This window comes from Anomaloglossus baeobatrachus, chromosome 7 (genome assembly GCF_048569485.1).
Source record: "Anomaloglossus baeobatrachus isolate aAnoBae1 chromosome 7, aAnoBae1.hap1, whole genome shotgun sequence".
Taxonomy (NCBI): domain Eukaryota; kingdom Metazoa; phylum Chordata; class Amphibia; order Anura; family Aromobatidae; genus Anomaloglossus; species Anomaloglossus baeobatrachus.
The window spans coordinates 278,236,444-278,250,055 of record NC_134359.1 but is presented as its reverse complement, the minus strand read 5'-3'; the positions used below and the strand labels follow the sequence as shown (position 1 = coordinate 278,250,055).

Genomic DNA, 13,612 nt, shown 5'->3' with positions numbered 1-13,612 from the left:
AGGTTACATCGGGCACCGACCCAATCGCCGACATATCTGAGCATGGAGTTTCACACTCTCTCAGCGGTAGTGAACCTTCCGCTGGACAAGCAGCGTTCACTACAGACGGGGGTGCAGTCTCTCCTTCAAGGCCAGTCACACCCCTTAAGACGTCTCATGCAGAGGCAGTCACTTTCGCGCAGTTTCATCTGCGTCCACTTCAATGGGACATGCTTTGCCAATGGGTTGGGGAGTCGACGTCCCTAGACAGGAACGTTTCCCTTCTCAGACGGTCATGGAGTCCATCCTTCAGATCAATGTTTTGGAAATCTGGGCACTGTATCTTGCCCTGCAAGCCTTCCAGCAGTGGCTGGAAGGAAAACAGATCCGAATTCAGTCGGACAATTCCACAGCGGTGGCAGACATCGCCCACCAAGGCGGAACACGCATCGCCAAGCCTACCTGGCAATCCGGCGGATTCTGATGTGGGTGGGGGACAGAGCATCCACCATATCCGCAGTTCACATCCCGGGCGTAGGAAATTGGGAAGCAGACTTCCTCAGTCGCCTGGGTATGGACGCAGGGGAATGGCCTCTGCACCCAGAATGGTGTCAGGAAATCTGTAGCCGCTGGGGGATGCCGGACGTCGACCTAATGGCGTCTCGACACAACAACAAGGTCCCGATTTTCACGGCGCGGTCTCACGAGCAAAGAGCTCTGGCGGCAGGCGCCTTAGTTCAGGATTGGTCGCGGTTCCAGCTACCCTATGTGTTTCCACCTCTGGCACTGTTGCCCAGAGTGCTACGCAAGCTTAGCTCCGCTTGCCGCCGCGCCATCCTCGTAGTCCCAGACTGGCCGAGGAGGTCGTGGTTCCCGGATCTGTGGCATCTCACGGTCGGCCAACCGTGGGCACCCTCAGACCGGCCAGACTTACTGTCCCAAGGGCCGTTTTTTCCACTGAATTCTACGACCCTGATCATGACTGTGTGGCCATCGAGCCCGGGATCCTAGCGTCTTCAGGATTGTCTCAAGTCGTCATTGCCACCATGAGACGGGCTAGGAAGCTGACGTCTGCCACGATCTACCACAAGACGTGGAAGATATTCTTCTCTTAGCGCTCTGCTCAGGGAGTGTCTCCCTGGACATTTGCATTGCCTACCTTTCCTTCCTTCCTGCAATCTGGTTTGGGAAAAGGTTTGTCGCTCGGCTCCCTTAACGGACGAGTCCCAGCGCTGTCTGTATTCTTTCAGAATCGCATAGTACGACTTCCTCAGGTACGCACGTTCCTGCAGGGGGTTGGTCGCATTCTCCCTCCGTACAAGAGGCCGTTAGACCCATGGGATCTGCACAGGGTACTTATGGCTCTCCAGGAGCCGCCCTTGGGGCCTCTGAGGGATGTTTTTTTCACTTTCTCGACTGTCACAGAAAGTGGCTTTTTTAGTAACGGTCACGTCTCTTCAGAGAGTGTCCGAGCTAGCAGCGCGGTCATCCTAAGCTCCTTTCCTGGTGTTTCACCAAGACAAGGTAGTGCTGCGCCTGATTACGGGGTTTCTCCCTAAGGTGGTATCCCCCTTTCATCTCAGTCAGGATATCTCCTTACCTTCCTTTTGTCCTCATCCAGTTCTTCGATATGAATTGGATTTGCATTTGTTAGATCTGATGAGAGAGCTCAGAATCTACTTTTCCCGCACGGCGCCCCTGCGCCGCTCGGATGCACTCTTTATACTTGTCGCTGGTCAGCGCAAAGGGTCGCAGGCTTCCAAAGCCACCCTGGCTCGATGGATCAAGGAACCAATTCTTGAAGCCTACCGTTCTGCTGTGCTTCCGGTTCCATCAGGGCTGAAGGCCCATTCTACCAGAGCCGTGGGTGCGTCCTGGGCATTACGACACCAGGCTACGGCTCAACAGGTGTGCCAGGCAGCTACCTGGTCGAGTCTGCACACTGTCACAAAACATTATCAGGTGCATACCTATGCTTCGGCGGACGCCAGCCTAGGTAGAAGAGTCCTGCAGGCGGCAGTTGCCTCCCCGTAGGGGAGGGCTGTCTTTGCAGCTCTAACATGAGGTATTTCTTTACCCACCCAGGGACAGCTTTTGGACGTCCCAATCGTCTGGGTCTCCCAATGGAGCGCCGAAGAAGAAGGGAATTTTGTTACTTACCGTAAATTCCTTTTCTTCTAGCTCCTATTGGGAGACCCAGCACCCGCCCTGTTGTCCTTCGGGATTTTTGGGTTGGTTTTTCGGGTCCACATGTTGTTCATGTTGAATGGTTTTCAGTTCTCCGATGTTACTTCGGAGTGAATTTGTTTAAACCAGTTATTGGCTTTCCTCCTTCTTGCTTTGGCACTAAAACTGGTGAGCCAGTGATCCCACTGGGGGTGTATAGCCAGAAGGGGAGGGGCCTTACACTTTTTAGTGTAATGCTTTGTGTGGCCTCCGGAGGCAGTAGCTATACACCCAATCGTCTGGGTCTCCCAATAGGAGCTAGAAGAAAAGGAATTTACGGTAAGTAACAAAATTCCCTTCTTTTCCCGCACGGCGCCCCTGCGCCACTCGGATGCACTCTTTGTCCTTGTCGCTGGTCAGCGTAAAGGGTCGCAAGCGTCAAAATCCACCCTGGCTCGGTGGATCAAGGAACCAATTCTGGAAGCCTATCGTTCTGCCGGGCTTCCGGTTCCCTCAGGGCTGAAGGCCCATTCTACCAGAGCCGTGGGTGCGTCCTGGGCATTACGGCACCAGGCTACGGCTCAGCAGGTGTGCCAGGCGGCTACCTGGTCGAGTCTGCACACTTTCACCAAGCATTATCAGGTGCATACCTACGCTTCGGCGGACGCCAGCCTAGGTAGACAAGTCCTTCAGGCGGCGGTTGCCCACCTGTAGGAAAGGGCTGTTTTACGGCCCTATCACGAGGTATTCTTTTACCCACCCAGGGACTGCTTTTGGACGTCCCAATTGTCTGGGTCTCCCAATTAGAAGCGACAAAGAAGAAGGGAATTTTGTTTACTTACCGTAAATTCCTTTTCTTCTAGCTCCAATTGGGAGACCCAGCACCCGCCCTGTGTTCTTAGGGATTTTTGTTTTTTCGGGTACATATGTTGTTCATGTTGAATGGTTTCAGTTCTCCGATGTTTCTTCGGATTGAATTTGTTTTTAAACCAGTTATTGGCTTTCCTCCTTCTTGCTTTTGCACTAAAACTGAGGAGCCCGTGATCCCACGGGGGGTGTATAGGCAGAAGGGGAGGGGCTTTACACTTTTAAGTGTAATACTTTGTGTGGCCTCCGGAGGCAGTAGCTATACACCCAATTGTCTGGGTCTCCCAATTGGAGCTAGAAGAAAAGGAATTTACGGTAAGTAAACAAAATTCCCTTCTTTTGTTACTGTTTCTATAAGCTGACATTACATGTCCTGCTCCTTCCCTCTCACTTGTTAATCTGTGTGAGCTCAAAATCACATTTAGATTCTTTTCACATCATTTTTCTTTGTCGCTCCATTGGGAGACCCAGACAATTGGGTGTATAGCTTCTGCCTCCGGAGGCCACACAAAGTATTACACTTAAAAGTGTAAAGCCCCTCCCCTTCTGCCTATACACCCCCGTGCATCACGGGCTCCTCAGTTTTTATGCTTTGTGCGAAGGAGGCACACATGCACGCATAGCTCCACATCTTAGTCAGCAGCAGCTGCTGACTATCTCGGATGGAAGAAAAGAGGGCCCATAACAGGGCCCCCAGCATGCTCCCTTCTCACCCCACTCTTGTCGGCGGTGTTGTTAAGGTTGAGGTACCCATTGCGGGTACAGAGGCTGGAGCCCACATGCTGTTTTCCTTCCCCATCCCTTAATGGGCTCTGGGTGAAGTGGGATCCTAATCGGTCTCCAGGCACATGAGACCGTGCTCCCTCCGCAGCCCCTGGGGAATCTGCTGACAGGAGCCTAGTATCGCATATTCCCGCCCCCAGGCCTGCCAGTCAGGGGAAGGGCGGGACGCTGCACAGGACGTCAGCGCTGAGGGCTGGAGCATACTTTGTATCCTCCTCCCCCCTCACTCAGCACAGTGGGGCTCCAGATTCCCGCACTTTCTAGGGCACGCCCACGGCCCCCTCCTCTCCACAGAACGCCGGCAGCCATTCCTGTCAGCACTTCTAACGCTGGAGAGGAGAGACAACAGGCTCTGGGAGGCCCAGGCAGGGATTCTGGTGATCACACAACCGCTTTGAGCGGTCGGTAAGCAGCACCTGAGGTGCTGGCCCCACTGAGTGCAGAAGTGTACATATATATATATATGCTTATATGCTATACATTTACACTGTACGGTCGCACTGTTGATTTTTGGCTATATACCCTCCTGGATTGTACTCAGAGGAGACAACAGCATGTCGTCTGCAAATAGCAAGGGTGCCAAAACACAGGCTTACTTTGCAACCTGTACCTCATGTGCGGCTATACTACCGGCAGGTTCCACGGACCCTCATTGTGTGCAATGCTCGGCCCCTGTGGCACTTACTCAGCCGGAGCCTCTGCTACTGGTGGCCCAGGTGGAACCACCTGCTACCACTGTCCAGGTGACAGGGACGGAGTTTGCAGTGTTTGCTGACAAACTGTCTGAGAGTATGGATAAATGGTCTGCTAGGATACTAGAAGCCTTACAGTCCAGACCGGTGACTCAGGCCCCGGGCACTGTTCAATCATTGACCCCAGGCCCCCCTCAATTGGAGCTGCAGAGTGCTCCTGGGGTGACCCATGGGTCCCAGGGTGAGGTCTCTGACATGGACCGCAGTCCCAGGCCGCCTAAGCGGGGTCGCTGGGAAATTCCCTCGACTTCATCACACTGTTCAGGGTCTCAGCAGGAAGACTCTCTGGATGATGAAGAGGAGGTAGCAGATCAGGATTCTGATCCTGAGACCGCGCTTAACCTGGATACACCTGATGGTGACGCCATAGTGAATGACCTTATAGCAACCATCAATCAGGTGTTGGATATTTCTCCACCAGCTCCTACAATTGAGGAGTCAGCTTCTCAGCAGGAGAAATTCCGTTTCAGGTTTCCCAAGCGTACATTGAGTACGTTTCTGGATCACTCTGACTTCAGAGAGGCAGTCCAGAAACACCGAGCTTGTCCAGATAAGCGTTTTTCCAATCGTCTTAAGGTTACACGTTATCCCTTCCCCCCTGACGTTGTCAAGGGCTGGGCTCAGTGTCCTAAGGTGGATCCTCCTGTCTCCAGACTGGCGGCTAGATCCATAGTTGCAGTGGAAGATGGGGCTTCACTCAAAGATGCCACTGACAGACAGATGGAGCTCTGGTTGAAATCCATCTATGAAGCTATCGGCGCGTCTTTTGCTCCAGCATTCGCAGCCGTATGGGCACTCCAAGCTATCTCAGCTTGTCATGCGCAGATTAATGCAGTCACACGTACATCTGCTCCGCAAGTGGTGTCCTTAACCTCTCAGGCGTCGGCGTTTGCGTCCTACGCCATTAATGCGGTCCTGGACTCTACGAGCCGTACAGCGGTAGCATCCGCCAATTCGGTGGCAGTCCGCAGGGCCATGTGGTTACGGGAATGGAAGGCAGACTCCGCTTCCAAAAAGTTCTTAACCGGTTTGCCATTTTCTGGCGACCGCCTGTTTGGTGAACGATTGGATGAAATCATTAAACAATCCAAGGGAAAGGACTCTTCCTTACCCCAGTCCAAACCAAACAGACCTCAACCACGGAAGGTACAATCGAGGTTTCGGTCCTTTCGGCCCGCGGGAAGGTCTCAGTTCTCCTCGTCCAAAAGGCCTCAAAAGGATCAGAGGAACTCCGATGCATGGCGGTCTAAGTCACGTCCTAAAAAGACCGCCGGAGGAACCGCTCCCAAAGCGGCCTCCTCATGACTTTCGGCCTCCTCACACCGCATCCTCGGTCGGTGGCAGGCTTTCCCGCTTTTGCGACGCCTGGCTGCCACAGGTAAAAGACCGATGGGTGAGAGACATTCTATCCCACGGTTACAGGATAGAGCTCAGCTCTCGTCCTCCGACTCGTTTTTTCAGAACATCACCGCCCCCCGAGAGAGCCGATGCTCTTCTTCAGGCGGTGTGCACTCTGAAGGCGGAAGGGGTGGTGATCCCTGTGCCTCTTCAGCAACAGGGTCACGGTTTTTACTCCAACTTGTTCGTGGTACCGAAAAAGGACGGATCCTTCCGTCCTGTTCTGGACCTAAAACTGCTCAACAAACACGTAAAAACCAGGCGGTTCCGGATGGAATCGCTCCGCTCCGTCATCGCCTCAATGTCCCAAGGAGATTTCCTAGCATCAATCGACATCAAAGATGCTTATCTCCACGTACCGATTGCTCCAGAGCATCAGCGCTTCCTGCGTTTCGCCATAGGAGACGAACATCTTCAGTTCGTGGCACTACCTTTCGGCCTGGCGACAGCCCCACGGGTCTTCACCAAGGTCATGGCAGCAGTGGTAGCAGTCCTACACTCTCAGGGACACTCGGTGATCCCTTACTTAGACGATCTGCTTGTCAAGGCACCCACTCAAGTGGCATGCCAACACAGCCTGAACATTGCTCTGGAGACTCCAGAGTTTCGGGTGGATCATCAATTTTCCAAAGTCAAATCTGACACCGGCCCAATCTCTGACATATCTTGGCATGGAGTTTCATACTCTGCCAGCGATAGTGAAGCTTCCGCTGGACAAACAGCGTTCACTACAGACAGGGGTGCGATCTCTCCTTCAAGGCCAGTCGCACCCTCTGAGGCGCCTCATGCACTTCCTAGGGAAGATGGTAGCAGCAATGGAGGCAGTTCCTTTTGCGCAGTTTCATCTGCGTCCTCTTCAATGGGACATTCTCCGAAAATGGGACAGGAAGTCGACGTCCCTCGACAGGAAAGTCTCCCTTTCACGGGCAGCCAAGGCTTCCCTTCAGTGGTGGCTTCTCCCCACTTCTCTGTCGGGGGGGAAATCCTTTCTTCCCCCATCATGGGCTGTGGTCACGACGGACGCGAGCCTGTCAGGGTGGGGAGCGGTTTTTCTCCACCACAGGGCTCAGGGAACCTGGACTCCGACAGAGTCCTCCCTTCAGATCAATGTTCTGGAGATAAGGGCAGTGTATCTTGCCCTAAAGGCGTTCCAGCCGTGGCTGGAAGGCCAGCAAATCCGAATTCAGTCGGACAACTCCACAGCGGTGGCATACATCAACCACCAAGGGGGAACACGCAGTCGTCAGGCCTTCCAGGAAGTCCGGCGGATTCTTATGTGGGTGGAAGCCACGGCCTCCACCATATCCGCAGTTCACATCCCGGGCGTAGAAAACTGGGAAGCAGACTTTCTCAGTCGCCAGGGCATGGACGCAGGGGAATGGTCCCTTCACCCGGACGTGTTTCAGGAGATCTGTTGCCGCTGGGGGATGCCGGACGTCGACCTAATGGCGTCACGGCACAACAACAAGGTCCCAACATTCATGGCACGGTCTCAAGATCACAGAGCTCTGGCGGCAGACGCCTTAGTTCAGGATTGGTCGCAGTTTCAACTGCCTTATGTGTTTCCTCCTCTGGCACTATTGCCCAGAGTGTTACGCAAGATCAGGTCAGACTGTCGCCGCGCCATCCTCGTCGCTCCAGACTGGCCAAGGAGGTCGTGGTACCCAGATCTGTGGCATCTCACGGTGGGTCAACCGTGGCCACTACCAGACCGACCAGACTTGCTGTCTCAAGGGCCGTTTTTCCATCTGAATTCTGCGGCCCTCAACCTGACTGTGTGGCCATTGAGTCCTGGATCCTAGCGTCTTCAGGGTTATCTCAAGAGGTCGTTGCCACTATGAGACAGGCTAGGAAACCAACGTCCGCCAAGATCTACCACAGGACGTGGAGGATATTCCTATCTTGGTGCTCTGATCAGGGTTTTTCTCCCTGGCCATTTGCCTTGCCCACTTTTCTTTCCTTCCTTCAATCAGGATTGGAAAAAGGGTTGTCGCTCGGCTCTCTTAAGGGACAAGTCTCAGCGCTCTCTGTGTTTTTTCAGAAGCGCCTGGCCAGACTTCCACAGGTACGCACGTTCCTGCAGGGGGTTTGTCACATAGTCCCTCCTTACAAGCGGCCGTTAGAACCCTGGGATCTGAACAGGGTGCTGATGGCTCTTCAGAAACCACCTTTCGAGCCAATGAAGGATATTTCTCTTTCACGCCTTTCACAGAAAGTGGTTTTCCTAGTAGCAGTCACATCACTTCGGAGAGTGTCTGAGCTAGCGGCGCTGTCATGCAAAGCTCCTTTCCTGGTGTTTCACCAGGACAAGGTGGTTCTGCGTCCGGTTCCGGAATTTCTACCTAAGGTGGTATCCCCCTTTCATCTCAATCAGGATATCTCCTTACCCTCTTTTTGTCCTCATCCAGTTCACCAGTGTGAAAAGGATTTGCACTTGTTAGATCTGGTGAGAGCACTCAGACTCTACATTTCTCGTACGGCGCCCCTGCGCCGTTCGGATGCACTCTTTGTCCTTGTCGCTGGCCAGCGTAAATGGTCACAGGCTTCGAAATCAACCCTGGCTCGGTGGATCAAGGAACCAATTCTCGAAGCTTATCGATCTTCTGGGCTTCCGGTTCCCTCTGGGCTGAAAGCCCATTCTACCAGAGCCGTGGGTGCGTCCTGGGCTTTGCGGCACCAGGCTACGGCTCAGCAGGTGTGTCAGGCAGCTACCTGGTCGAGCCTGCACACTTTCACGAAACACTATCAGGTGCATACCTATGCTTCGGCGGATGCCAGCCTAGGTAGGCGAGTCCTTCAGGCGGCAGTTGCCCACCTGTAGGAAAAGGCCGTGGTACGGCTCTATTACGAGGTATTCTTTTACCCACCCAGGGACTGCTTTTGGACGTCCCAATTGTCTGGGTCTCCCAATGGAGCGACAAAGAAGAAGGGAATTTTGTTTACTTACCGTAAATTCCTTTTCTTCTAGCTCCAATTGGGAGACCCAGCACCCGCCCTGTTCCCTTCGGGCTGTTGTTCTTTGTGTACACATGTTGTTCATGTTGAATGGTTTCAGTTCTCCGAAATTCCTTCGGATTGAATTTACTTTAAACCAATTTATAACTTTTACTCCTTCTTGCTTTTGCACCAAAACTGAGCAGCCCGTGATCCCACGGGGGGTGTATAGGCAGAAGGGGAGGGGCTTTACACTTTTAAGTGTAATACTTTGTGTGGCCTCCGGAGGCAGAAGCTATACACCCAATTGTCTGGGTCTCCCAATTGGAGCTAGAAGAAAAGGAATTTACGGTAAGTAAACAAAATTCCCTTCTTTTTTAGAAAAAAGGAATCAATCCTCCGCAGCTGAATGCATTAATGTGACTGTAAAGGGTAGTGTAGGATTATTCCAGCTTAGTGTATCCAGGGTGAGATCTGGGACCACCACCGATCGTGAACATGGGGATCTGAATTTCCCCATTGGAATTGAGTGGTTGTATGCATGCACATTTCAGAGCACAGTTTTTGGGATTGCTGGGGGTCCCAGTGGTTGTACCCCCAAGGATCAAAAAGGTACCACTTTCTGCTAATAACGGTGCATATCATATGTGGTGTATGGAGTGGTTTAAGGAGCGGAGATCTGAGCCCACTCTGCACATAGTAGTTGCCGACTGCATCTAATAGCAGCGACCAGATCCAGCACCAGTCGCTGCTGTTTTAACTCCTTAATTGCCACTGTCGATCACTTTGCCACTCAAATAAACAAGCTACCAGCCAGGACCTAATCTAACAGCAGCGACCAGATTCAGCACCAATCACTGCTGTTTTAACTCCTTAATTGCCACTGTCGATCACTTTGCCACTTAAATAAACAAGCCACTAGGAGGGACCTAATCTAACTGCAGCGACCAGATCCAGCACCGATCGCTGCTCTTTTAACTCCTTAAATGCCATTGTCAATCACTTCGCTACTCAAATAGACAAGCTACCAGCCAGGACCTAATCTAACAGCAGCGACCAGATTCAGCACCAATCGCTGCTGTTCCTTAATTGCCACTGTCGATCACTTTGCCACTGAAATAAACAAGCCACTAGGCAGGACCTAATCTAACAGCAGCGACCAGATCAAGCACCAATCGCTGCTGTTCCTTAATTGCCACTGTCGATCACTTTGCCACTGAAATAAACAAGCCACTAGGCAGGACCTAATCTAACAGCAGCGACCAGATCAAGCACCAATCGCTGCTGTTCCTTAATTGCCACTGTCGATCACTTTGCCACTGAAATAAACAAGCCACTAGGCAGGACCTAATCTAACAGCAGCGACCAGATCCTGCACCGATCGCTGCTGTTTTAACTCCTTCAATGCCACTCTGTCGATCACTTTGCCACTCGAATAAACAAGCCACAAGCCAGCATCTAATCTAACAGCAGCGACCAGATCCAGCACCGCTTGCTGCTTTTATAACTTTTTAAATGCCATTGTCAATCACTTTGCCACTCGAATAAACAAGCCACCACCCATGGAAATTAGAAAAAGTTACAACTCCTATCAGAAGGGAAACAAAAGTGCAAAAATGAAAATTGGCCTCGCCAAGTAGTTTACACTTTTTTATTGTGTGTTTCTTGACGGCTGTGATCTCACTCTGCCACTTAGATTTGGCGTACGTGCCCTCCCGAAAAAGAAGATGGTGCTAAAGCTGAAAGAGATCTTCCGCTACACCCATCAGGTCATGAGCTCCGAGTCTGAGGAGGACGTGCCATCATCCCAGCCCCACCGAAGCAAAGGCACCACCATAAGTCAAGTGCCGGAGAAACCTCCTCAAGGCAAGCTGCGGCATCAGAACATCACCGCGGGGTCTCGCAGCTCGCACGTGGAGAGAAAGGCGCCGTCTGTGTGCGCAGAAAAGGAAATAGACCCAGGGGATGATCGACCTCTGACTGCATCACAAGAGTCCACCACGTCCTCTGTGGCTGCCAGCGACACCTCCTCCTTATCCCAAAGGTAATGAGAACCACCGCACTGTTTACACTGTAGGATTAGTGACAGCAATATGGATCAAAGACTGGAGAGAGGGGCAGTGATTGCAGCAATGCTGCCCCCTCCAATATGTCTCCGAATGAAGCTGTGACGGTCACCCATAGTCAAAAATAATGATGTCAGTAATCTGAATTATGTATTAGGATTTGTTAATGTGTGACCTCTGGGGGGCGCTAGGCTATAGTTATGAATGTATAAGTATAACTCTCGTGGCTGCTGTAGGGGCAGTAAGTGGGATTAGTGGACCCACTGGACCACAAGGGGGACCCATGCTTACCCCTTAGTAAGAGGAGTTTAACTAAGTGCCCACCGTGAGGTGGACGTCAGGTACCACTCCCAGGGCAGTGACCGGGACTGTGGCAGCTGATCCCCAGGACAGGTAATGGACTCCGGTACAGATGCAGGCAGGTACAGGTGAGAAGATCGGGGCAAATAGGCAGACGGGTATGGACAGGTATGGTGAGATTGGCAGGGACAGACAAGTATGGGAGGGCAGGTACAGGGTGACGGACACAGGGATAACAAGACCTCATAACTAGCCAGACAGACAGAACATTGACTGACTAACTCATGCAGTTGCACAGGCACCTCCCCTAATGGAAAGGTGCCTTAAATACACAGTGCCTCTCAGCCACAGACTGAGAGGCATTTCCGGGAAATGGCACTCTAGCCCTTTAAGTGTAGGGCCAGTGTGAGCGCGTCTCAGGTGCACTCCCGGGAACCTTGTGCTGCATGTGCAGGGCCTGGGAGGGGAGGAAGCAGGAGAGCACGTGGGAGGCAGCAGGGGACAATGGGAGCCAGCCAGGACGGTAAGTAAGGTGGTGTCTCTGCAGGTACCCCGGTGCAACAATAGGAAACGTTTAGGAAGCAGTTGTCTGGGATCGATATATCCTTGACCAATTGCAGGAAAGGTCATCAGTATGAAATCGGTGGGAGTCGGAAGCCCGGCAGCCGCACCGATCAGCTGTCACTTGCTCCAGCAGCAATGTTGGTCACTGCAGCCTAGTACATTGTTTAGTGCTGTTCATCTGCCAGTCAAGTGAATGGGACCTTCAGCCTCCTGATCAGTGTGGTGGCCGGTAGTCAGACCCCCACCCTTTGTTACTCACTGCTTGTCTTAAGGATCGGTCATCAGCATTAAAAAGTTGTAGAATAGTTAAAAAAAGGCATGTTCACTTTATCCAATCCCTGCCCTGCCGCTAGTTTCTGTACCTCCGGCTCTGTCTGGATGGACATGTGGCCAGTGATCGTCAGCAGCGGTCACATGTTTGTCCAGACAGAGCAGGTCGTACAGAGGCTGAATTAATTTTTTCTGTCTTTCTGTAGCTCCAACACCAACGAGTTTGAGACGGCGTTTGCAGATGAAGATGACGACGAGCCAGTGCCGGCCTCACAAGCCGCCAGCAAAGAGGCTGTGACCGCGGAGGCCGTGAGGAGCTTCATAGAGACGCATCCCGAATTACATAAACGGATCTTACTTTACCAGCCCCTGGATCTGGCCGCGCTTCAGGCAGAGCTAAAGGTGAACGGTATCAAGATCGCGGCTGGGAAACTGCTGGACTTCTTTGATTCGCACTGCATCACTTTTACTACCGCTGCCGCACGGAAGGAGAAGAAGAGCCGCACGCGGAGGAAAGTGGGGAAGCGCTACTGAGACCGCTTTGAGGGAGACTCCAGAAGAAGATTGCCTAGCAACAATGGGACTTTTGTCACTTCTGTATGGTAGTCACAGAAAGGTCTCAATTGTATACAGTGTGTCCACCCATATCCTGTCCACCGCCATTAACTTGAGAACGGCGGTAGCTATAGGCATAGAAGTGGTGTCTAGGTATAGTAAAGTAGCCATGCGCTATGCAATGAAACCACCTATAGCGCCACCTGGTGGAAAACAACGGAGTTAGCATTTTTATCTCGAAAACGGAACGAGATAGAGAAAAAAAGTGAATTACAAAGTTGTAGGGCATCATCAATTCAATACGAATCGACATCTTGCATACAGAAATGCTATGATTAGAACGTGTAACACTCACAAGGCTGCGGACGTGAAGCGATACCTCATGGAGACCTTCCTACAAGTCATTGGGTATGGTGGCTGTGTGGAGTGGCCTCCACGCTCACCTGACCTGACCCCATTGGACTTCTTTCTGTGAGGTCACATTAAACAGCAGGTGTATGCGACCCCTCCACCAACATTGCAGGACCTACGACCACGTATCACAGATGCTTATGCAAACTTGTCACCTACCATATTGCACAGCGTGCAGCAAGATACAGTATGCTGTGCAGAGGCCAGATGTGCATTGCAGCTGACGGGGGCCACTAATGAGCATCAAAGTTAAATGAGCGCCATATGCCTGACCAGCATTCAATGTTTTGGGGGGTCATGGGTTTCATATCATAGCATTTCTGTATGCAAGGTGTCGATTCGTATTGAATTGATGATGCCCTACAACTTTGTAATTCACTTTTTTTCTCTATCTCGTTCCGTTTTTGAGATAAAAATGCTAACTCCGTTGTTTTCCACCAGGTGGCGCTATAGGTGGTTTCATTGCGCAGCACATGGCTACTTTACTATACCTAGGCACCACTTCTATGCCAATAGCTGCCGCTGTTCTCAAGTTAATGGCGGTGGACAGGATATGGGTGGACACAC

General features: G+C 52.0%; 1 protein-coding gene across 2 annotated transcripts in view; it reads left to right on the top strand.

The window, feature by feature from the left end:
• Positions 1-12,734, top strand: part of SLX4 (SLX4 structure-specific endonuclease subunit) — a 102,329-nt gene extending 89,595 nt beyond the window's left edge. For both annotated transcript variants that reach the window (XM_075318217.1, XM_075318216.1), the window contains exons 14-15: positions 10,576-10,923; positions 12,286-12,734. In XM_075318217.1, the coding sequence (XP_075174332.1) occupies positions 10,576-10,923; positions 12,286-12,613 (676 nt within the window). In that variant the 3' untranslated portion in view covers positions 12,614-12,734. The remainder of the gene's footprint in view (positions 1-10,575; positions 10,924-12,285) is intronic.
• The last annotated feature ends 878 nt before the right edge of the window (positions 12,735-13,612 follow it).